Genomic DNA, 26,733 nt, shown 5'->3' with positions numbered 1-26,733 from the left:
AATAGACGAAACAAATTAGAAATTTTGCAAATCCAAGAATTAAAATCCAAGAAAACATGACTTCTTTGCACTTCATTGATCCTTGAGCAGCTGTATAGCAGTGTACACACACACACACACACACACACACACACACACACACACACACATTTTTGACTAATGCCTTGTGCTAACTCTAAGAAATATTTATTTTGACTAATGCCTTGTGCTAACTCTAAGAAATGTAGAGACTACACACACATGTCACCTAAATGTACATGTACTTTATTTATATGTATAAGCATTAATTAAGCCTATACCACAAAAACTAGACAAGACCCTAGGTTTTTCCCTCCAAAGTACCACAACCCAGTAGTCACATGAGATAAGTACTAAGAGAGCCTCCATAACAAAGCCAAGTAAACTGCAGTAACCCACTCAGAATAACATAAGATAAGTGCTCCCACCATTATTACTGTAATTAAATAGCTAAGCATACCCAAGGTGTAAAATACATAAGTATACTAAATTGTTAAGACTGTGGATACATGAACAAGATATCCTCAAACCATTGAATAGCTATGTAAACATACCCAATGTGTAATAAGTAGCTGTGTACAAGTATTGTGTACAAGTATCTATACTTAAGACTGTGGATGCATTGAACGAGCGGAGAGAGTTGGTACCATCAAAGATCTTTAATCCCCATTCCCGAATCTCGAGGTCGGGCGTTCAAGTGCTTCTTTGTTTATCATTTGTCTATGTTTTCTGTTTTAATTTTATTTTCTGTCCCCTGTGCCCCCCCCCCCCCATTTGTTATTATTGACAATAACCAGTACTGCCCACTTTGAATTCAGACTATAACCTAAGTCCTTTAGATAATAGCAGCAGAGCCACTGCAAATGTAAGCTCACTTAATAGGTATGTCCACCCAACCCATGGTATAGAGTAACAAAGCCACTGATAGGACCCCGTTGAGCAAAAGAATAAATTACCAGCACTGAGCACTACAGAATACATGTACCCTGCATACTTAAAAAAAACAAAAAAAAACACCACAACCACGGTGTACGCCACATACAGCTTCCAGAACGCCCTCAAAACATAAACCCAAACCATTGCCTTACTACCATAAAAGCATACAAAACAAAAACCCCAAAATAATGATACACCAAAATTAATGAAGATAGTGAAATTTACACATACAATTAAGATCCACAAGTACATTACCACAATACACAAGCCTGCCCCATTACATAAAGAAACATCTCATGATAATCCTAAAAATAGTCTATCAATCTCCTCTCCACCTGGCCTACCTGAAAGATGACAAGTGAACTAATGTAAGCTAAATGCATGCACACACTTTAAATACTGATACATATATATATATATATATATGTGACAGGCTCTGGGAAAACAGACCAATTGGCGCAAGCTATAATTTTTGCGATCTATATACCAGATGATAGAGCAAAGAATTGCCTACGTATTGATGTGCTTAGTTTGCACATATCTCGTTCCATGCCTGAGTTATGCGCGTTAGAAACTCGAAGTTGTAAAACAGCAGTATTGAGAAACGCCCACTCAAAGATTGCTAAATTGGGAAAAGTAAGGTAATGGTGGCTGCTTAGACAAAGCGCTTTGGTGGAAAGAGTTGGATTCAGAGCATCAGATTTTGCAGAGAGGTAGTATAAAGACTGTAGATAACTATAATCCAAGAAAAAAAATTATGAGATTATACACTGTAGTCTATAAATCTGGCTATTGCTCAATACCAATATCTGCTCCAATTGGTCTGTTTTCCCAGAGCCTGTCACATATATATATATATAAGGTATACAGTAAGCAAGGTAACAACAGAGATGGGATTCCAAATGAAAATTCAGAACTGAGCATTCCGTGTTGAATAAGATAGGATGTGTGGTTGAAAGCCATCATCCACCCTATACCTTTTGTATACCTTCTATAAACACACACACACACACACACACACACACACAATGCCTGAAGATAATTCTAAGAACCAAAATATTTTGCATTTCCCCAATAGACATTTCCCCGATAGACACATCTTATAAAAAGTTTGTTAACAAAATGCCGAATGACCAAAATACCAAAAAATATTTAGTGGTCCAAAAGTGTGGGCATAGTTTATGGCTTCTCTCAACCAGCTACCAATACAACACAATATAACCACCAGGTTAAAAGAACACAACACCCCAGCCCCTGCAGTTTTACACAGTATCCACATGATAAAGAGCATCACAACAATAAAATAGCTAAAATAAAGGATCATGTGATCCCAAAAAGCACATGGAAAACTTAAATACAAAGTGGTGCAGTAAGCAAACAAATATTGTGCTTACCACTAGCATTCTAAATTGAAGCCTAAACAGCATAGTTAGTAATTGTACAAATTATTCCTCCTACAATTCTAAACCCTATATGTACGTGTAAGGCCACACCAAATTGATCTTATGTTTCAAGTGTGGCAGGCAAAAAGAATTGATTAATATCATTATAAAACCACAAACAGAGTCACAACACACCACAAAAAGTCACTTTAGCAAAACATTACAACATTTTGCTAAATCACATGGCTATTCTGACCTCTGACCTGACCACTAATTGGTTTATTTTTTGGGGCATTCTGCAAAAATATGACCCGGAAAGTCCGTGAAACATAAGATTAATTTGGTGTGACGTAAATGATTATATATATAATTATATTCATGTTCTTTAAGTCGTAACAAGTTACAATAATAGCTAGTAACATGTGGCTGTTATTAAAATATGCAACTGGGAATGTGCTAGACGTGTGGATGCGCCTCCAAAGATCTTTAACCCCACCGTTTCCGATTATCGAGGTCGGACATCTAGCTACCCCCGGTTGCTATTCCAATGTGTTTAACTATAACTACTGCTCTAAGGTGTTTAGCTATAATAAAAATATTTCTTCTCAGCATTAATAAGACACAGCATAAGACAAAATGTACCGTCCTTATTCGATTTAAAGCGACACTTTTAAATGATTACGAAGCCAGAGGTCGTTTCTTTTGGAGGTTGAAAAATTATTTTGAAGTCCTGGTGTCGCATATTTAGAGAGTCGCATCTAATTGGAGGTTACTCTACTATCCTCGATTTTAGGCCGCTTAAATTATACATTGTTTCTTGCGGCCTGGAATCGAGGCTGTGGTTTGACCTCTATTTAGCACGCAACATAATAAGTGAACGCTGCAGTCGCTACTTTTAGAGGTCAGAAAATTGGAAAAGATCGAGGGTATCGCATATTTGGAGGGTCGCTTTAAATGGAATAAGTACGGTAAACCAATTTTGTTGACTGCACTACATTTAAAAACTAGTGCTGCAAGCTGCGCTGTGCAAATACCTCTCGCCATGTTTTGCTTTCACTCAAAAATATTATAGTGTTATATAGAAGAGGTAAGACAGAATTCAATCACAGAAAGTAGTATCTATAACAAGCAGTCTAAAAGGCTATATCTTGTATTCTGATATCATTGTAGTGTTTTGTGGCTTACCCCAGGACTACAAAAAGAATTGATTTCTATCAGGATCTGGGGTTTAAAATGGATTCTCTCACACGTGGTAATGCGCGCATGCGCAGGAATAAGGGGTGTGTCGGCAAGTTATAAGAAATTTATAAGAATGGCTACTAAATTAAATAGCTAGCTTCTTTAGCAGCTCTTTCTGACTCTTTTAGCTAACAAAAAGCTAGCGCTTTAGTGCAAGGCTAACTCATAAGTTGAATAGAGAGTTTGTGCGAACAGATGATGCTATGAAAGATTCTAAAGAGACAGCAACAGCCTTCAATGTGAGTCAAATAGCCATAACTCGAGAAAGAAGCTTTAGTTTGCTAATCCCCACGAATCAAAATCCAAGAGATCGTGGGTAGAATCCTATAGAAGCTGTCAGTTTTTGTTACATTGCAACCGTTGGTCAGTTACAGCTGGAATACACACACAGACACACACACGCACAGTCAGCTTTACCGTATCCCTCGTGCGGCTATACGCCTCGAAGCATAATAACATGATATGTATATATTCTATGGACTGAAAATCAGTCATCTTCCTGTTTGAGAAATTTGAATTATATGCGTCACCAAGGTCTCAGCGGACAGATATGCACCCACCTTTTATTTTTTATTTCCAATCCCAAACACACACACACAAAAACGTACCCGAGACATACTGATACCGCTTTAAAATAGTTACTGTAAACTCATGATTATTTCATTCTCAAGTGAACTGGGTCCTTCAATTATTGCTGATTCAGCTAAAACGAAGCTCCGCCCACGCTTTTTACCAGCAATTGTGCATAAAAATGGATCTCAAACTGCTTAAATCTTTAGCTCTAATTCCGGAGTCCTAAACGCTCCTTGAAGCACTTATTTTTTAGTGTAGTAGCTAGTTCTAAGGCTAGTACACACAGTAATATTCGGAAGGAGCTGTTCCTTCAACTAAAGGTGAGATATTCTATAAAACATAGTTTTCTAGCTTAATTTTTTACATGTAAAAGCTAATAACTTACTCTACGTAGTGCAGAAGGCTCCTTCCGAATATTACTTTGTGTACTAGCCTTAGAACTAACTACTACACTAAAAAGTAAGTGCTTCAAGGAGCGTTTAGGACTCCGGAATTAGAGCTAAAGATTTAAGCAGTTTGAGATCCATTTTTATGCACAATTGCTGGTAAAAAGCGTGGGCGGAGCTTCGTTTTAGCTGAATCAGCAATAATTAAAGGACCCAGTCCTTAATTCACCTGAGTTGACACGTACTATTATATAATAACAATATTTCTACAGGTAGACACTTTTGAAGAGATGCTACAAGATTTTAATGCAGACTTGAGTGCTCTGAAACTACAATCTAATGAACCACCTCCCTCGGTGAAGGTAGCAAGCTTAAAAGTTCATTCTGCTGCGTTTAATGGAGAAAGGACTAAACTACGATTTCTAGTTGAAGTATTTCGTTGCAGTCCTCTAGCTGTTAATAGAGAAGGCAACACGGCTCTTCACACTGCAGCAGCTAGTGGAGATTTACTCACTTTGAAGTACTTGATTGAAGATAGGCTAGTCAATGCAGCAACTGAATCTATCAATGGTGAAACACCACTGCATCGTGCTGCTTTCAATGGACACTTGAACATTGTGACGTATCTTGTTGGTACCCAGCAAGTGGACCCACTTGTTCTGAACAACAATCTACTTTCACCACTGCATGAATCTTGTCTAGGTGGTGACTTAAACACTGTAAAGTACCTGATGTATGAGAGTCAGCAACATCAGCCCGTGGATGTTAATGAGCAAACAGCTGACGGTCGAACAATGCTTTATTGTGCTGCTTTCTCTGGGAACTCTGAGTTGATTAGTTATCTTCTCACTGGCAATCTCCTCCAAGGTGATACTCCCTCTCAAGGACACTGTGATGTTAACTGTAAAACTAAGGTAAGATGAAATAGCTGTGTGTATGTTTTTTACCCTCGTCCGATTTGTTTACATGTGTACACGTATAATGCTAGGCCAAGCACTATTATCTGGAAAAGTATATGAATCACAGGTTCTGTACATTCTGTGTCCCAGTTTACAACCAGGCCCATGCAGATACAATGATATACCTGGCCGTATTTTTGAAAATATTTACCTGCATGCGGGAAGAGGTTATAATTATATGCAATAATAATTACTCTCTCTGATATATTGTTTAGTTGCGTATTCTGCGCCCAGGTCTGGGTCTCGATCAATACTAACACAATGTTTATACTGCGTATTATGCAACATAAAGTATACACTGCATCAAAATGACATGAAAAGCGGCCATGAAAAGCAGTGAGCCCCACCCATTTTCCAGCCTTCCTGGTGTTTAGTGAGCCCCACCCAACAAGTGTCTAGCTTCTTTTTGGCTGGGTAGATATAGTATAAAAAATTATGTATGCCCTCAAGGCAAGGGAGTTCATGAGGAATGCATGCAGAGTTTATGGGGTAGTTAAACCACACCCAGTTGCTATGATACAGACCCGGTATAAATTATTGTGAGTAAATGTCGTTTTAGTTACTATTATCCTCAAGAGCAATTGACCTCCATGCATGGTTATACGTAGGCTTGCCAACTATAACTAATACACTGCACTGGTTAACAGGAAGGTACTACTGCTCTCCACTGGGCTAGTCATGGAGCACATCTCAAGATAGTGCAGCAACTCATTGACAGTGGAGCAGATGTTAATGTACAAAGTCAAGTAAGTCCGTTATTCGGAGGTGTTGTTTATTGGGAGGTTATATTAGGATATGTACGTATATATAGAGTTTATCATTCATTGTCTGGTATACTCTTTTCATCTGATGCAATTTAGACTTTGCACTTTTGGCATCCTTTTTAGCATTAATCACGGTCGATTATTTCCCACTCTTTGAGTTTCCATGTGATTAACAGATTAGCATGCAACAAAATTACCGTAAGAACATTATGATTATAGATAGTATTAGCGATAGCTATAATATAGCGATAGCTATAATATAGTAGCTTTATGTTATTGTATGCAGCTTTGACACATCTACCGATCGAGGCATCATCACCCGCGGTGCTTTCATTATAATTATATATAACTTGTATACTAGACACGATTTCGTTTCATTTCAGTGCCTACAAAATATTTCTCACACACTGCATGTGTGTCAGTTATTAGCTTTATTGTTAAAATAATACGTGATGTGTCTTTATAATAGGTTGGAGAGACTGCTCTCTGGATAGCCAGCTCCAATGGACACAAAAATATTGCTCACCATTTGATCACTGCTGGAGCCATTATTGACCTACCAAAGACAGTGAGTTCATATCCTACTCTGTATGTATGTACGTATAGAGTGAATTGTTGGAACACTGTCTGATAATGTACGTAGAGTTTAGATAATCTTGGTATACTCCTCTTACAGAGTGGTTTCACTCCTCTCATGATAGCTGCTCAAGAAGGTCATCTCAGTGTTGTAGAACTACTGGTTTCAGTGGGGGGGGCTCAAATCAACAGCCAGAGTAAAGTGAGTAATTGGTGTACTGTATACCTATAAGAGCTCTTCAAAATAATTGTGTATAGATCGTATCGCTTTGAGGCTGATAATTTTCACCATGTTGTTTATTTCTACATACATCTATGTTATAGTTATACTAATGGTCTAGGGATTTATAGCAGTAAACCCACCAAACACAAGGGCGAGGTGTGGTTTACGTTGCCATAAATCCCTAGCAGTCATAGTATGAGTGTTATATATCCTATGTGATTGGCTAGCTATAATTGCGCATTTACTCCTCTACTATGGTAACTCACGTTCAGAAAGCAAAAAGAAAGCATTGTAGAAAAGCTTGCTCTGCTAGCTACAGGTACTATTGCTTACTGTTGGACACCAGAGTGTACGAGTTCTTTATTGCCACGCTGTCAAAGAAATGCTGATCTAGCAAACACTCTGAGCCCCGCCCTGACTCCTCCTCCATGACTAAAGCCTCACAAACTGCTAAAGCCACCCATACCCACAGACCTGGAGCCATACAGTACGCGCCCAGTGCCAGGCAGAGTACTCAAGTGGTGCCAAGGCTCCCACTAGCACTTGGACTGCACTAACTCTAGCTCTCTAGCTTGATAATCTATTATCAAGTGCCTCACTATCATCTCCTCACTGTCTTTGACTTTGTAATCTAGCTACAGCACAGTAAAGCAACCAAACATTGATTTTAATATGGCAGCCTGCACAAATTTAAAAAATACAAAAGTAGACTACATGATCTTATAGCAAACATGTCTGGGGAAATATCAGAGGGAATTATCCTGGCCATATCCTAGCAACCGCATGAAAACAGGATGTATGTGACAGGGCCTAGGAAAACCCCCCTTAACGCGGCACTAATTAAATTAAGCTATAGGCCAATTTAGTAGAAATGAAAAACATGGGCAAAAAATTTTTTTTTCACAGGTGCTAACTTCAACCCTTCCTCTACCTACCTGTAAAAATTTGGGTCTCTACGAAGCTTTAAACAGGTCAAGCGCGGACGTTGAAGAAACTCACCGAACGTTCATTTTTTATAATGAAATTTACTGTCTACGTGAGGGGAAATACCCTGGGAATTTCCCTATTATTGTTAATTATTTTTAACAAATAAAAGATGACAACTTGTACAGGACTATTTCATCAGCCCAGTACTTACAATCATCAAGAGGAGCCAGGTATATTATAGCTCCACTTCTTAACAAACATAATTTAGCAACAGAAATAGATTAGAAAGAGCAGCTATCTAGCTAGCTAGCTTGGCGTAGATCCACTCTTGTTTCTTTAGATGTACGTATCCCGTGCCACTTGTCCTCATAAACACTCCATAACAACCTACAGATAAGTAGTAAGTTAAGATAGACACAATATCAATGTCACTTACATTCTAGCCAATAGACTAGCGTTTCTCAGGCCTCTGACACTTACCACCACCTGGGGGAACCATCAATATATATGTTATACGACAATTCCACGCAGTTTCCTGGGCCCTCCATGATGTGATCACCCATCCCATCAGGCCTGTTACTACTAAGCACAATGGCAGTGATACCAGTACTAAATTAAAGGAGGAAAGCTTCTTATAAGGCTACTAATAAGTTGGATCAAGCCTTAGATCGATACGGACGAATACTAAGTGAAAGACTACCTATAATAGATCACTTAGGCTTCCTTTAAGCTGTATGAAGGACAGAGACACTTTCTGTAGGCTCCATACAAGTGAGGGATCTTTTATAAGACTGATACATTACACAGATAATAAGTACAAGCTTATAACAAGACATGAGAGCTTACCATTCGAGCGACGGGAGTCTTTGCCTCTTTATTTCTTCGAAGATCCTTCCTAGGTGCCAAGCAATCCAGCTACATAGCTATACTAGCTAGCTAGAGAGTCCTAGAACGCCTAGCCTTCATCTAACTAACTTGTCTTCTCCAGAACATCTTTTACGAAGCTTTATGAGTATACGGAAGTGCCCGGAAGGCAATAATTGAACTTCAATTATTCATGACGTTTGAGCGTTTTACTCAAGAGGAGGGCGTTGCAATACCTTCGTAGCGTTCCCTTGAACATATCTCTGGATAGAAAATAGCTAGGAGGTCGATCTTGGTATCATTTTGAAGCTTAGAGAACACTTTATCCGATTCAACAATAAAAATAAACTCGGGTACACCCGCGTTAAGGGGTGTTTTCCTAGGCCCTGTCACATATGTACAATTAATACTTATTCTCCACTATACATCAGAGTTTATGGCTCTGAGGCCAAGGATGGTTTACGTTGCCATAACTTCGAATGCGACTAGAAGTGGTATAATAATATCCACTGGAATGAAAAATACTTGCTACCTAAGCTACCTCACCTTGGATAGAACTAGTTAACATTCTCAAAACTATTGAAACTGTGTAGTTAAGGCCTGGGTCCAGCACTGATTACCTACATTTAATGTAGATGATGTAGAGTATGTAGTGTTAATGAGATTCATAATCTTTATTAATTGCAATTGATGTCATGGGTCAAGGTACTTGCTTAGCTAGCTGCCGGAAGAATCTTTATGCACCTATAAATGTGTCGCCTTTCATGAGGGATTTGACCATACCTCATGTCAAATTCCCCCTTGTGGGGGAAGGATCCAGTCAACAGGAGATTTTTGAGCCCCAAGCAGTTGCACACATCAAATAGGTTATAAAAACAGTCTTTACTACGCAAAGCCAGGTCAAATCCCCCAGTATGGGGCCAACATTTCAGGTTAAATTGGAGTCAAATTCCCCCTTACGTCCCGGGGGGGGGCAACACGTTGATACAGTACAGGTCAGCTGAAAGTTAAACGTTATAACGAAGCCTTACCGTGTTACAATATAAAAAAAAATCTGCGTGTAAAACGCTTTGCTAACGCTTGTCTAACGCACCGACCCGCGGGCATAACGAGCGGTTTCTTAGTAACTTTGAGTAGGCGGGCTCAATCTTCCAGGAATTTGCAGCTAGCAGGCTTCATGTGCTAAAAAGTTAATTACATTAGCTAGTAAGTTCCTGGAACTCTCTATCTCTCACTGAACTACACACAACTCCTGGAAATCCACTTGAACTCACCAACCTCTCACTGAAGTACTCATAACTCCTGGTCCAGGAACTTCACTTAAACTATATGCCACTCACTGAGGTACACCTACCTTTCTCTAATAAACATTGATAATGGGGAGAATGTCTATAAGCACACGATCACGGAGTTTAAGGATGTGCTATTCACTGACGAGTGCTCGATTCAACTGGATTTGAATAGGCTAGTAACGTTTCGAAAGTTAGGGCAGCCAGTTGTATATAGAATGAGACCGAAGCACCCACCTAAACTCCATGTGTGGGCTGGTATTTCGAGGAGAGGCGCCACTCAAATTGTCATTTTTTCTGGCATAATGAATGCCACAAGATATGTGCAAATCCTAGAAGCATCGTTAATACCCTTTCTGAGCACAGTGTATCCTGATGGTCATCGGTTCATGCAGGATAACGACCCAAAGCACACGAGTTGTTATGCTAAAGCATGGTATGAAGAAAACGATGTCAATTAGTGGAAAACCCCTGCTTCAAGCCCAGGCCAATTGCAATTGAGCATGCTCTGAAACATTATCTTAGAATCGAGTACAAACCCAGAAATTTGACCCAGCTCACGCAAGGAATTAAGGCGTTTTGGAGAACTCTCACCCCTGCTGTATGTTCTAAATTTGTCGGACATTTAAAAAAAAGTTATACCAAAAGTTATTGAAGTGAAAGGTGGACCATCTGGTTACTAATTGTTATCTGTTTACCATAATGTTTACATAAGGAATGAATATTATTATAATAATAATTGTGTTGGAAAATGAAATCATTAAAGTTAAAAGGTCAAGTAACTTTACAAAATGTACATGGATACCAAAACATTACTATAAGTAGTTACGCATGTACATACATTAATTTAACATGCAGCTGTAAATTATAATTCAAACTTTGAATGAGATGGCTACTGAGCGCCAGGCTGTTCGTCAAGCTGTACTTGCTTCTACTGCTCCTCCGTATTTCATTGTGAAGTTTATAGAGGACAATCAATTGTGTGCTGTTTCAGTGAAGGAAATTGTAGAGCCCTCGCCAATCACTCTCAAAGAGGGCTCAGAATGTGTCGCCAGATATGCTGAAGTAAGGTACGAAGCTGTGGTGGTTGCCACTGCTCAGTCTTTTGGAGAGGCCAAAAAATTGGAGACGTTGAATAGACAGCCACAGCAAACACCTGCCCCCCAAAAAAGACAAACTCCTAGCAAACCTATAAAAAAGAAGGCGGCAAACAAGTTGAGAGACGACTTTACAATGAATATGGGATCACCTCCACCACAACTGATTTCTGGTTCCATCAGCAACACGAAATCACCACCAAATAATCGTGATCCATTTGATGATTTGACATCAGACAGTGATTCTGATATAGAGGATATTCTGAGATCGGAAAACAACACATATCACATAGTAATAGGGACGACAGATGTACAAACACAGACGGACGAACAAGAACCAGCTAGCTCAACAAGCCATAGCTGCAGGTGTGATCAATTGCTAGTTTTCCGCGCATGTTGAAACATCTCTGAAGCGCATTGAGTCCGAACTGAAAGCTGTACAAGATAAGGTATACAGTGTACATGACCACAATAATTATTAATTTTACTTTTAATTAGATACATGTACATGCTCCCCTTCAAATACCTGCTCTCCGATCGGTTGACTTTCCTCCAATTACCCCCTCTCGAGCTACAACCCCTTCTCATCCTGTGATTCCGTCTACGTCTTTCAACACCACTACGCCTAGCGACCATTCCACTCAAGAACCTAAGGATAACCAGGTACGTACGTACATTAATTTTAATTTTATGTGTACATTAGTGTCAAACTTACACATGTTTTTTTTTTATATCAACAGAGCCCTCTCTCAGCTGATAGGCTGTTATCGCTGAAGATCCGTTGTCCCTCACGTCGAAACTTCGCTTTGAAGCAGGCGGAGTTGCTTTTCACTCTTCAACAGAGAAAAGAGTGTAACTGCAGTGGCACGAGAGGGAAAAAGGCCCTTGATGCTGAAGTGCTCCTTTTAATCAAGGCCAATACTTTCACTTATTGGCCTCTAGAGGGGAGTGAGCAGAGAGAGATGGCCTGGAAAAATTGTATTAGGGCAATCGACGAGGGAGGAAGGCTTTTGAACTATCTTCAAAGGAAAGACTCCTCCAGTGGCAAAGAAACCGAGAACTAGTTTAGTAGTGTAGTGTGCTGTATTATGAATGTGCACAAAGCTCCTAGCTGTAGTTTCCTTAACATTATGGGTTCTGTTTATTTAAAACTATAAATTAGGTTTGCATAGTACCAGGAAGTCTTACTGATAAGAACGTTAATTTTCCAGGAAACGTTAACGATATGTAATGCGTGAATAACGAGAAGCTAACGCGTGCACACGCTAACGCAACGCGTTATAACGTTTAACTTTCAGCTGACCTGTACTGTAGGTGCATTAGCAAGAAATGCGGTGGACTTGCAGGTGGACTTGCACAAGGTGTGACTAGTTTATAGAGTATAGGTTGTCATGATTGTATTTCCAGCAGGGGAAGTCAATATGTGCAAAACTGCCTTAGCTATACTGGCTTCTTTAGTTCTGACAGCCAGGCTATGCTGTGTATCTCAAGAATACAGTTACTCCTACTCTTCCCCCGCCGGATACTAGTACCTAGCAATGATAAGTTCATCTATAGCTTTGTTTTTGAAGCTTGATCTTGGCATCTTTATGGCCGCATTTGTAGTTCCTAAAAGTGGCATGACGTCATCACCGTTTTTGGGGCTAATTAGCATAATTGAATGAAGCTAATTAGGAAAAAGAAAACATTGAACTTCATTTTAGATGCAGCATACACTGTATGATGCAAATAATACAGCAGTGTGACCGTAGTGTTAAATTATGGTATTTAGAGCCAGACCCAGGCCTTAACTACGCAGAGTGGACCATTTTTGTTCCAGCTCCTGATCAATTCGAGATCCATTTAAGGTTATCTGCTTGCCTAGCCTTGCTAACTTTCTAGCTAGCGTATGAGTTATCCCTCGTCACAAAGACATCTGATTACTGGGTGGTGCATGATTGCATTATAGGCGTGGAGCTCTGCTATTGACCCCATGAGCGCATGTGCCAGTTTGCAATATTATTGATACTTCAGTTTTACTTTAGCATCAAGAAGTATATAGTTGTGTGCAGGATACACAATTATATTCCAGTAGGCACACACAGCCTAAGCTAATGACATTCAACAATGGCTACGTGCATGAGCGCATGCAGTTTTACAAGCTTTGCAGCTCATTCCTCACTTATTCAGCCACCAAAAGCTAGCGCTAGTGAATATAGAGTGAACTACTATACATAAGAATAGCAAATTCCGACTTTTCTGCACTTAAGTCTGAAGAGGCTGCGAAGTAAGCAAAACTAGCCATACTTAGAGAACGAAGCAAACTAGGTATTGGGCTAGGTATAAGGTTAATCACTGACTGCAAGGGACGTGGTTAGTTTCCGAAACCACTTGCACCCTAATATCTTAGGTACATATAAATCTTGTTAGCTTAGGGAAAGTGGTGAGTACATTCCCTGCTAAGCCCAACCTGTAGATTGAGATACTGCCCCTGGAGGAACAGTCACCACTTGCCACTGATGACAATTAATATCACCGCTGTTTAGTTAACTTGTTATGATAATGAGTGCAAGCAAAGAAACAGGAATTGGAGTCGCTCTATTCACCCCAATTAACCTAAGGTCAAAGTCAAATGTTTTGGCATGGGCACGCACATGCAATGATTGACTTTGGCCGTCTTGATTTTTATGTGGGGCAAAAGAATGTCTGTTGCGTGTTCCTCCTTTCCCCGTTTCGTTCAGCTATGCAGGGGGGTATATATCTCTTTTTTAGGCTAGAGGGTTCGTTTATCTTGTGTGGGTGGGGTAAATCCCATGCTAGTAACGAAGGCGTTCTTCTTCCAATGGGAGATTGTGCCCTCTGAATTAGATTATTAATTTTTCTGGTTGCATGGTATGTAGTTTAATGTCTATCCGCAGCGTTACCTCGAGGTACATGCTATATGATAACAAAGGCTTGGCCCCTGGCCTTATCACGCGTGTGCAGTATCTGCCACACACATGTCAATGGCTCAACAAACTCTTGCCTCCCACCCTCCCATTCAATAACCTTTTCCATCCGACGATGTTGATTTATCGGTTGAGGGGGGCTGATGAGGGCCTCCAACACTTAATTATTTAGGCTAATCGCCTTTCTCAGTACTTCCCCAAAAACCTAACTGCAGTCACATGACCTAGCGCCACAGAGACAAAGGGGCACGTGACCTTTGCTTAGACCCTGTGTACTGCCAAATATGACATAATATCCTCGTGCCGGATATGACGCCTTCACTATATATCGCAATCTGTACAACCATAGCTAACGTATGTCAAACGTTACGGTGTGATTGGTGATTCGTAATTTTTACAGTACAGCCTCGATTATTTGATTCAGCTGACGGGTTGACCTTTTGTTAATCGGTCGCTAATGAGTTACTCCCGTATTGCATTCCTGCGGCATGACAGGATGTAATGCCCACAAGGTTTTTGTGTTGACTCAGCAGGTATTTTGTGCCCCGTCAGCACTATTTTACTCTTTGTGTTTATCTCTTCTGAAAAGGTATCTTCTGCTTAGTCTATCAATCTTAGTATCATTAGAAATGTCCTGTAAGTGTTACATTAAGACAGGAGCCATAGAAAGCGCTACAAACCCTTACACTGTAAGCTCATTTCTTCAAGGCCAAGCCAACTTAATAACATGTTTCACAACTTTCATCAGCAATTTATAGACCAGCTAGGCCGGTCTGTAAAAAAAAAAAAAATGAAGGGAGAGTGGGTGTTTTTAGACTGTTAGAGAAATGTTTTACACTGGTAAGTTGTGGTCACAAATAAGCCTTATAAGGGTATGGAGTGGGTGGTTGTGGGTTTTTTTAGACTTTCAGAAAAAGAAGACCCTCTTGCAATTGTGAAGCATGTAATTAAGTTGTCTTGGCCCAACTATGACTATTCTTCTTAAGTCACAAGATAATTATAGCTAGTCATTATTTATAACTACTGCGGAGTGCTATGATCGGTCTTTTAGCTAGCTAGAAGAGCAAGTTTTGGTGTTGTGCTTCCGTATATTTTCTTCATTCTCCGTACACTAACATAATTCTTCTGTGAAAGTTGAAGACCTGAGGCCACACCTTCTCTAGGTAAATGTGGATCCTGTCATGCTGCAGGAATGCAATACGGGAGTAACTCATTAGCGACCGATTAATGAAAGGTCAACCTATGTCGTACCTCCTCTGGACAGCTGACATTTGAAAATAATTCCAATTAGGGTACACTTTATCTTTTACAAGGTTGTAAACAGGTTGTTACAAAATGAACAACCAAACGCAATGTTGCTGCAACTATTTTACAAGGTTGTAAATCAGAATGACAACCACAATGCAATGTTGTTACAACCTGGCAAACAGGTTGTAACAACCTTTCTGCAACCAAACTACCTTGTAGCAAGCTTGTTACAACGTTGACATTTCTGTATGGGAAGTGTCTCTTATAAATGTCTCTTTTATGTTGGTCCCAGTCCTTAATGCACCTGAGCAGTGCCGCATGGTTGTCTGCACATGCGTAGAAGATCAGCAGGCCTGTCTCCATAGCAGTGTACAAAATAACTTTTCAAAATTGCTAGGCCATTTGTCGGACCAAGTAACATATTGGTTGGACATATCACTAATTTGCTAGGACATGCACATCGCTGCACTATATATACATACATGTAACTATACTCTATACTTACTTACAAATTTGCAATTTTTAACATACTTTTCTCAAGACTAGAGCTAGAGAGCTTGAACTGTGTCCCTACTAATTTGCTAGGACATGCACAGCACTATACACACATGTCTATACTGTGTACAATTCTTCTGGTGTTTATAATTTGATCATCAATATCATATCAATTTTTAACATACTTTTCGAAGTTAGATTAGAGCTAGAGAACTTCACTAAACTGTATAGTATACTTTATAGCTGATTAAACATGTAGCTAGATGTACATAGCTACACTGTGTCACAGAGCCTGAGAGACTACACAAAAATAAAGACTCTGAGACTAGCAACTTTTAGCCATGTGTTTGCTAACTCTTCTGCGCATGCTTGGATAAATTGAGCCACACCCCCAAATGATTGATCGGTCACAAGGGCTGACCATGTGCTGTTTTGCTAGGTCATTTGTGTGAATTGCACGGAAATTGGCCGATGACCGGCTGCAATTTTGTACACTGCATAGTAACACTACAACGCATATGCACATTCAAGGGACACACACCCATTTTCTAAAAGAAAATTGCTCTGCCGGATAATCGAGGTTCCGGATAATGGAGGGCTGGATAATTGAGGTTCTGTACTTAATACGTAAGGTGCAAAATTTCACGTTTTTCGAGGGCAGACAGAAGATGTGAAAGTTAAAACTGGGATAAACTCTCACGCATCGGTATTTCACATCCCAAGCTATTGGTGGGTGTGGTTTCCTTGCATTGAAACACACAAATACTAGAACCCACGGAAATGTCTGCTGAGGACTCTAGAGCCAAATAGCTGTACGGTTGCCCCAAAATGCAATAAAAATATAAGCATATCTTTCAAAATAATGTCTTTATCTATAATATAATAATTTGGGCGAGCGAAGCGAGTCCCTTCCTAGCAATTTTGTCTGTGTGTGTGTGTGTGTATCGTGGACCGGCACGATATTTGTTTTTTGAATTCGTGATCCTTTACCAACTTTTACATGAAAGCTGCACATGGGCACAAGAGCTAATTAACAATCAGCAAAGAAGGCTCAGACAAGACACAGCTTGTACAGAGACTCTTGAAGCTACAAGCACGCCTACAGCAGGTCAGAGCAACTGACCTTCTGAGCCTGAGATCACACAGGCACGACTGCAGGAGGTCACAGCAGCTTACTTGCCATGTTTCACTTACAAGTCTTGTGTTTTGTGATAATAAACCTGCTAGCTCAACAGCACAACAACACAGAGACCAGACACTATGGCAGCTCGGCACCTTTTTACAACATTAACAGGTCAGAGCAGCTTTTACTTGCCAAGAATTGTTCATTCACAGTTACTAATAGCCTTGTATAAACCGGAGTCCAGCTAATGTGATAATATCTCCTTCCAGTCCTAACCTTCTCCTCATAGGTTTTACAGACACATCTTTCCCCATGCTGTGTAAAATGTTGCGCCATAATTATGATTGATAACTTTCACTCAGATACTTTTCACTCTGATTGCATGGATGCAACTTCGGGGTTAGAGCAGTTCAAGAAGGGCTGCCTTATTTAACAGTGAACTGGAATCTATCATCCTATGCTGATGTTCCTGGGCTGGCTGTCACTATTGTAAAGCAGGCATGCAACTGCATGGGCCACGTTGCAATTATACTAACACACTACAGACTCAATCGCTTTCTTGTACTTGAGTCCAGAAGGAGTTGTTGTGGTAACCTTCATCTTCCAGACTTCCTGTTAGGCTGTGCACCCAGTTATTTTGCTGTAATGGCTAGCATAGAAATCGTATAACCCATGCAGATGCACAATTTGCGCACGCTCGCCCCAATCATGCTTTGCATGCCCCTAGTATTATATGCATGTGTTTAATGGAATGAATTCTTTTTAGCAACAATCAAGGTCGATCATTTCACACCATTAATTAACTGCATGTTGTTAAGCTACCATAACTTCTTTGAAATAAGGCGCCTCCTGGACATTTCACCATAATTCAGTATAGGTAAAAGAGATTGGAAACGGATCACGTGCTCTCATAAGCTGCATATAAAATGCATACACTGAGCTAAGATACAGCCGTGTTTCGCTCCCTATATCCCCGGGAAAACTACTTCTAAGGCTGTTTTGGAAAATTCAGTCTTTTCCGAGCCCCCACACAACTTCTGTTTGATGTCCCTTTATACTAGATGTCATTTAAAAATTTTTTGACTGCAAGGAAGTAGCTGGAGGTACAGAAACATTGATTTCACTATTTTAGGATGTTTCTGTACCAATAACACCTATATTATAGCTAGGACAACCTAACTAAGTAGTGCATGTAGCCTCAAGTATCAAGCAGAAGTGAAAGGTCAGCAGCAGTAAAACAATCATCTGTGTGTCTTTGGCAATTTTTTTCCATGTACAGTATAGGCGGCCTCTATTAAACCCCGGAACGAAACGGGGATAGTTTTCGAGACGCTAAATGTCTCCTATCTATCTCTTTTATCTATGATTTCACCCATAATTGTAGCAACATGCATGAATATAAAATCATTTTAGTCAAAAGTTGCGCCTTGTGTAGGTAGTAGCCTCATGCCGTAAAACTTTGGCTCCACCACCGTGTGGCATCAGCACCCACAGTGCTTTGAGTAAAGTATTCATCACAATAGTATAGTTTTGTTGTACATGCACGTAGGAACCGTTTTATTGTGCATGTGAATTAGGAATTTCGGATCATTACATCAGCCGTTGATTTTAGACTCGGAACTTTTGGCATCCTTTTTAAGAGTAGTCATGCATGGTCAATTATTTCCCACTCTCTGTGATTAACAGGTTAGCATGCAGCAAAACTACCGTAAGAACGTTATGATTATAGATACCTGTGTGTATTAGCAATAGCTTTATGTTACTGTATGCAGCTTTGACACGACCAAGGATATAGGGGCACAAAACTCATTAAACTATGAACCTAGTAAATATTGCATAATATTAAGTAATTAACACCTTGTACACATCAACACCCGTGTTATAACTATAAAAAAAAATCAGTATGGTCATGAGGAAAGCAGAGTTTATGGTAGTTAAACCACACCCAGTTGCTATGATACAGACCCGGTATAAATTATTGTGAGTAAATGTCATTTTAGCTATAATTATAATTATATTATCCTCAAGAGCAATTGACCTCCGTGGTTATATGTACAGTGTATAGGCTTTTATTATGCCTCGGTGCGCATGCGCAAGCGAGGTATATGGTAGTGTGTTTGTGTGTCTGTCTGTCTGTCTGTGTAGACTGCTACAGCTGCTCAAGGATGAATCAAGTGCAAGTAAGAGTTTCTATAGGCTTCTAGTCATGTTTACTTGGATTTTAATTTGTGGATTTGCAAAATAATGCTTCGTTCTCAAGTTATGCCTAGTTTTGCTTACTTGGAATGCCATTGCAGCCTTTTCAGAAGAGCACGTAGCCAAACTTGTTTATTGAGTGTTACTACTCTACTTAGTAGTTAGCTCTGCACTAGAACGCTAGCTATTGGTAGCTGCAAGAGTGAGGAAGAGAGCTGCAAGGCTCTGTTGATGGCAGCCATTAATTTTAGACTTGAACTTTTGGCATCGATCGTTTTTAACAACAATCATGGTCAATCATTACCCACTCTTTGAGTTTGCATGCAGCAAAAGCAAAAATGTTCAAAAGCTATTAGTTCATGTTATGTAGCTTTGGCATCTCTACCGAGGCATCAGCACCTGTGGTGCTTTCATTTTATTTGCAATGTAATTCGGATACTTCCACTTAGTAATGTTTTTCCGATTTTATGTTAATTATGTATCGTTCACTCTGTCCCTCTCTCCGTATAATTGCTAATTCACTGCACTGGTTAACAGGAAGGTACTACTGCTCTCTACTGGGCTAGTCGTAAAGGACATCTCAAGATAGTGCAGCAACTCATTGACAGTGGAGCAGATGTTAATGTACAAAATCAAGTAAGTCCATTATTCGGAGGTGTTGTTTAATTTATTGGGAGGTTATACCATATTAGGATATGTTACTATATATAGGGACATGCAATATGACTTCAAATAAATGATGTACGGAATCAGTATGCATGTAGCCATGGTCTTTGGTCTTTGGGAACAGATAACAACCATGATAGATTGACGTTAAAAAGTTTATATTACTGAGATGTTAGCGGATATCTCTGTATGTACGTATAATTATATAGAGTTTGTCATTGTTTGATAATCCTGGTATACTCCTTTCATCTGATGCCAAAGTCATTAATTTAGACTTTGCACTTTTGGCAGCATTGATCATGCCATGGTCGATCGTAGACCTGTGGGTTCATATCCTACTCTATATGTATGTATGTATGTACGTATAGAGTGAATCGTTGGAGCACTGTACGTACAGAGTTTGCATGTGATAATCTTGGTAATTTTCGTGGGGTAAAAAATTCGCTTATCTGGAAAAGGGTGATTTTCGTGGAGTATAAATTTCGTTTCCTTCATTACTTGCACTGCATTGCATGCGTTATGGTAGGCCACGCCTACGTTTTTGTGGGGAATAATTTCGTGTAGGTCAGCTTGCCCACGAAAATAACGAATATTTTACCCCACGAAAATTACCAGCTATAATATTATGGTACTCTTTTCTCACAGAGAGGTTTCACTCCTCTCATGATAGCTACTCAAGAAGGTCATCTTGGTGTTGTGGAACTACTAGTTTCAGTGGGGGCTCAAATCAACAGCCGGAGTAAAGTGAGCAATTGGTGTACTGTATATGTATAAGAGCTTCAAAATAATTGTGTATATATGTCGTATCACTTTGAGGCTCTGCTCACTTAACCCTTTAACCGTCGGATTCTTATTTTTTGTAAATTCTCTATTGGGTTTCCAGAGCAATAAAATGCCTAGCAACGATATACCAATAGAATGCCCATACAACAAGGAATAAAATGGTGCAACATGTGTTGCCATAACAACCACGGTTATTACGCTCACCCGTTTTTATCATTTTAAATGCTCGGCCAGCGGTGAGATAAAATCCAAAATTTTTTTTTTATGGATCAGCCTATCATATGGTATAAAGGTTTGACTAAGCTTGATTTTCACATCATATGAATGTAACAGTGCTAAGATATATCAATTTAAAGTACAATACGTACATGTATTACTATATCGGTGAACGATCTATGAAATATACAAGCTCACATAAAGACTGTTCATTAATACTGCTAATTCTATTTTAGCTGTACTATACTTACTACTGATATTCTAGCTATACTATACTACTTGCCAGAGTCACACAGTGAGCCCTCTCCTGGTCTTTCACCGTCCTGGTCCATAGCTCTAGCGTCTAGGTCCATGTCATGCATGTCCTCAGTCCCAGACAGTTCATCAGCGTCTGGCATAAAGCTGGTAGCCTTTGGGAGGTATCCTACTATCCCCTCTCCTTCATAGGCACTGTCATCACCAGAGGAGACATCGCCATTGCTGTCCTCAAGCTGTTCAAGCACATCGGCACAAGTAAACAACCTAGCCATAGCTATAAACTTAGTGCGGTAAGATGCTAATGAAATTTTAACATAGCAACGTGGCTTGGAAAATTCTAGACTAAATTGCACGTGATTCTACAGCTCTTCCTCTATACAAGGATGTGCGTAGTTCGAGCTACTTCCTAAGTATCCCAGAATTAGAATTTCGCAAAAAAAGTCACTATTGCGGGCCACGATCGTGGCCCGTGACGGTTAAAGGGTTAAGGCCCGGGTCAAAGTCTAAATACCAAAATTTAACACAATGTTTACACTGCTGTATTTTTTGCAACATACTATTTATGCTACATCAAGATGATTCAACATAAAGTTCAATGTTTTCTTTTTCCAAAAAAACTAATTAGCTTAATTCAATTATGCTAATTAGCCCCATAAATGGTGATGACGTCATGCCACTTGTAGTAAGAAAACTGCAAAAAGCGGCTATGAAGATGCTAAGATCAAGCTTCAAAAACAAGGCTAGATTAACAACTCATTGCTAGGTACTAGTATCATAAATGGGGAGAGTAGCAGTTACTGTATTCTTGAGATACACAACATAGCCTACCTCTAGGGTGGCTGCCAGAGCTAAAGAAGCCAGTATAGCTAAGACAATTTTGCACATATTTACTCCCCACTTGGGAAACATAATCATGACAACATACTCTATCTTTTGAGGGCCTAAACAGCTACTCTTACCTTGCTTAACCCAGCCGCTTTTGTTGCTAAAGATATTGTATAATAGTACCAGCAGCTAGCTAGGCAAACACATTGACTCATGACGTCACATGCACTGATAAAGATTATGAATCTCATTAACACTACATAATCTACATAATCTTGGGTAATGAATAAAATTAATGCTATCAGTACAAGGCCCATGCCTTAAGTGCATGGAGGGCTGATAAATTGTCATCACGTTGTATTTCTACATAAAGTTATACTTATTGTCCACTACATCAGAGTTTATGGCAGTAAACCTCAGAGGCTAAGGATATGCATGGTTTATATTGCCATAAATTTGAATGCAGTGACTAGAAGTGTTATAATTATACCCACTGGAATAAAAAATACGTTGCTACCTAAGCCTCATGCACCTTGGATAGAACGCTAACAGTATCACAGTCTCAAAAACTATTTAAAAGGAAAGGCAAACCCTTTTTTCCAGCTCCTGATCAATTCTAAAATGTTGTAAGTATATAAATGAACTGTAACGTAACAGTATAATAGAGATCTATTTAGGGTTGCTTGCTTGCCTAGCCTTGCTCACTTTCTAGCTAGCTTACGAGTCATCCCTTGTCACAGAGACATTTGATTACTGGGAGTGCATTATAGGTCTGCTATTCACCCCATGAGCGCATGCACTGTTTCTACTGTAATAGTAACTAATTGGGAATAATAGGGAACAATGTCCACTTTTGGTAAATATTATTTATTCATAAACGACATTATCATGGCAAAAAATTGACCCCATGAGCTCATGCACTAATAATCCAGTTTGCAGTATTATCGATACTTCAGTTTTACTTTAGCATCAAGAAGTATGGTATATAGTTGTGTGCAGGATACACAATTATATTCCAGTAGGCACACTCAGCCTAAGCTAATGACATTCAATGGCTGCATATATATGAGCGCATGCAGCCATTGTTGAATGTCATTAGCCTAGGCGCATACAGTTTTACAAGCTTTGCAGCTCATTCCTCACTTATTCAGCCACCAACAGCTAGCGCTCTAGTGTTTAGAGTTAACTACTATATATATATATACATATAGAATAGCAAAATCTGTATCAACAGATTTTTCTACACTCAAGTCCGAAGAGGCTGCAAAGTAAGCAAAACTAGCCATTCCTGGAGAACGAACCATTATTTTGTAAATCCAAGAAAACAAAACCTGACTAGAAGCCTGTATATAGAAGCTCTTACTTGCACTTCTTTGATCATAGCAAATATACCGTATTACCAAAGGCGTATGCAACTACAATCTATCAAATTACAATTGGGAGTGGCGTGTGCACTAAAAATAGACAAGAAACTATTGCACGTGCACTTCTCCATAATAGTGACCAAGCCAGCTAGCTATCTAGCACTGTATACTGTTGGGTAGAGTTAGCCACAAAGGTCAACAAGCGGAAGAGAAGGACCAATGCTAGAGCCATTGATCAATTCTAGGCTTTTCTATTAAATTTCTAGTATAACAGTGTTCACACCCACTATCATGCCTATTTATGAGTGGGCGGTTGGCTAGTATAACAGTGTTCACACCCACTATCACGCCTATTTATGTGTGGGCGGTTGGCTAAATATAGTATATCCTGCTGATTCATCAGTAATTTGACGACTACACGGTATACATTGCGAGTTGCATGCCCTCTTTTCTTCATACGCCCTTGGTATTACTAGAATATTTTGCTGGTGAAAAACCTTTGCGAATGAGCCAAATCAGCGGAGAATGCTTTCGATCTAACTATTGCGTTCTGGCAAGGATCGTGTGTATTTACTAGTAATAATTTAGGTTTTTCAATTTTATTGTTGCGAATTGATCAACCCTCGCAAAGTTCGCATAATTATGTTTGATGCATTGCAAAACATTCTAGTAATACGGTAGCAGTCTACACAGACAGACACACACACATACACACTACCTTATATCTCACTGGTATCTGCACATGCTCACCAAGGCATAAATGGACTGAACCCACGACTAGCCGCTCTGGGCTAGGACGCGAGTACCCTAACCCCAAGGGTTTTCAAACCAACTCAAATAACACACCATCAAAATTGTTACTAACCCAGGAACACTACGGATATACCTACATATATAATGTTAATATAGGCTTAATATAGGCTTAATATAGGCTTAGTACTTGGGCTAGGCATAAGGCTTGTCGAGTTAACCGATCGCAAGCTTTTAGTTTCTGAAATCACTCTCATCCTAATATCTTAGGTATCGATTTAAGGCAACCCTCCAAATATGCGACACCCAGGAGCTTCAGCAATTTTCTGACCTCTAAAAGTAGCGACAGCTGCGTTGACAATTATTTTTTAATGTCGCGTTCTACATTGGTAAATGTAGCCACTCCCTAGCCTCGATTGTAGCCCACTGGAAAATCAGTGTTTTTAAGCGGCTGAAATCGAGGCAAGTAGACTCTGTAAAGTTACCTCCAATTAGATGCGACCCTCTAAATATGCGACACCAGGACTTCAATATAATTTGTCAACCTCCAAAAGAAGCGACCTCTGGCTTCGTAATTATTAAAAAGTGTCGCTTTAAATCGAGGTCTTACGGTATATATATATCATGTTAGCTTGAGGAAAGTGGTCAGTAGATCCCCCGCTAAGCCCAACCTGTAGACTCATCACAGGGAACACAACTAAATACTGCCCCAGGAGGAACGGTCATCACTTGCCACTAATGACAATTAATATCACCGCTGTTTAGTTAACTTATTATGATAATGAGTGCAAGCAAAGAAACAGGGTAGGGACACGAATTGGAGTCGCTCTATTCAGCCCAATTAACCTAGGTCAAGGTCAAATGTTTTGGGCATGGGCAATGATTGACTTTGGCCATGTGTATAGTCTTGGTTTTTATGTGGGGCAAATGAATCTCTGTTAAAGCTGTTGCGTGTTCTGGCTTTTCCTCCTCTCCCCGTTTTGTTCTGCTATATGCATGGGGGTATATACCTCTTTCTTAAGCTAGAGGGTTGACAGTTCTTCGGTTATCTTGTGTGGGTGGGGTAAATCCCATGTTGGTAACGAAGCCGTTCCTCTTCCAGTGGGAGATTGTGCCCTCCGAATTAGATTATTAATTTGCACATGTTTTCTGGTTGCATTTTATGTAGTTAATGAGAAAGTACCCTAACTAACCCTAGCAAGGAATTTGCACCGGCCCGCTGTACGGTACAATAGACTTTGACAGTTGCCCCAAAATGAAGTAAAAATGTAAGCATATTTTTCAAAATAATGTGTTATCTCTATATAATTTATAATAATTATTATTCATAATAATTATTATATGCATGTGAATGGAATGAATTCTTTTTAGCAATCAACTCAGGTAGGTTAAAGACTGGGACCAGAAATGAATGGAAATTATTGCTGAATCAGCTAAAACGCAGCCACGCCCACGATTTTTAATATGTTTTGTGTGTAAAAAATAAGTTTAGCTACTTATCTTTTTTAGTTCTAAACGCGGTGGTCTAAACCTTCCTTTCAGCTCTAAATTGTTAGTGAAGTAGGTAGTTCAAGGGTTCATGCAGACATTTCAATGCAGACATTTCAATCGGGAGGGAGCTGTTCATTCAGCCAAAGGTGAGATTTTGCAAAAAACCTAGTTTTCTAGCTGTTAATTTTACATGTAAAAGCTAATAACTTAGAGTAAAATGCTCCCTCCCGACGAAAATGTCTGCAGGAACTACCTACTACACTAACAATTTAGAGCTGAAAGGAAGGTTTAGACCACCGCGTTTAGAACTAAAAAAGATAAGTAGCTAGACTGATTTTTTACATATTAAAAATCATGGACGTGGCTGCGTTTTAGCTGATTCAGCAATAATTGCTGGTCCCAGTACCTGAGAAGGTCGATCATTTGACACCATTCCGTAACTGCATGTTGTTAAGCTATACCATAACTTCTTTGAAATAAGGACATTTCACCCATAATTTTAGCGCCATGCATGCATGCATGCATATAAAATATTTGTAGTCTCTAAACCCAAAAGTTGCACCTTGTGTAGGTAGTAGCTTCATGCCGTAAAGCTTTGGCTCCACCACCGTGTGGCATCAGCACCCACAGCGCTTTGAGTAAAGTATTCATCACAATAGTATAGTTTTGTTGTACATGTACGTAGGAACCGTTTTATTGTGCATGTGAATTAGGAATTTCAGATCATTACATCTGATGTGGCAGCCATTAATTTTAGACTCGGCACTTTTGGCATCCTTTTTAAGATTAGTCATGATCGATTATTTCCCACTCTCTGTGATTAACAGATTAGCATGCAGCAAAACTACCGTAAGAACGTTATGATTATAGATACCTGTGTGTATTAGCAATAGGTATATAGTAGCATTATGTTACTGTATGCAGCTTGGACACGTATACATCTACCCAGGATAGTTTACGTTGCCATAAATTTGAATGCAGTGACTAGAAGTGTTATAATTATATCTACTGGAATAAAAAAAATACGTTGCTATACATAAGCCTCACTTTCGATAGAACTGGTCTCAAAAACTATTGAAAAGGACTTGTTCGTGTAGCTTGTAGCCAGTGCTAAGCTACGTACCAACTTGTCCATGTCAGTGAGCACCACCCATTTTC

The 26,733-nt window shown here is 39.5% G+C and overlaps 2 protein-coding genes and 1 long non-coding RNA gene across 5 annotated transcripts in view; 1 reads left to right on the top strand and 2 right to left on the bottom strand.

Annotated features, from left to right (window-relative positions):
* Positions 1-26,733, bottom strand: part of LOC135344344 (dynein beta chain, ciliary-like) — a 159,880-nt gene that overhangs the window by 38,626 nt on the left and 94,521 nt on the right. The window lies entirely within an intron of this gene.
* Positions 1-26,733, top strand: part of LOC135344350 (ankyrin-1-like) — an 86,828-nt gene that overhangs the window by 22,832 nt on the left and 37,263 nt on the right. Inside the window, exons 9-14 of the mRNA XM_064541558.1 lie at positions 4,807-5,448; positions 6,141-6,239; positions 6,727-6,825; positions 6,934-7,035; positions 19,760-19,858; positions 20,534-20,632. Coding sequence (XP_064397628.1) covers positions 4,807-5,448; positions 6,141-6,239; positions 6,727-6,825; positions 6,934-7,035; positions 19,760-19,858; positions 20,534-20,632 — 1,140 coding nt within the window. The remainder of the gene's footprint in view (positions 1-4,806; positions 5,449-6,140; positions 6,240-6,726; positions 6,826-6,933; positions 7,036-19,759; positions 19,859-20,533; positions 20,633-26,733) is intronic.
* Positions 8,147-9,031, bottom strand: LOC135344367 (uncharacterized). Its single transcript, XR_010397424.1, has 3 exons — positions 8,830-9,031; positions 8,420-8,469; positions 8,147-8,370 (listed from the first exon to the last, which is right to left on the bottom strand). It is a non-coding gene; the product is annotated as an uncharacterized LOC135344367 (long non-coding RNA).

The sequence above is a fragment of the Halichondria panicea genome, chromosome 11 (assembly GCF_963675165.1).
Source record: "Halichondria panicea chromosome 11, odHalPani1.1, whole genome shotgun sequence".
Lineage (NCBI taxonomy): Eukaryota > Metazoa > Porifera > Demospongiae > Suberitida > Halichondriidae > Halichondria > Halichondria panicea.
This window is presented reverse-complemented; position numbering and strand designations above follow the sequence as displayed.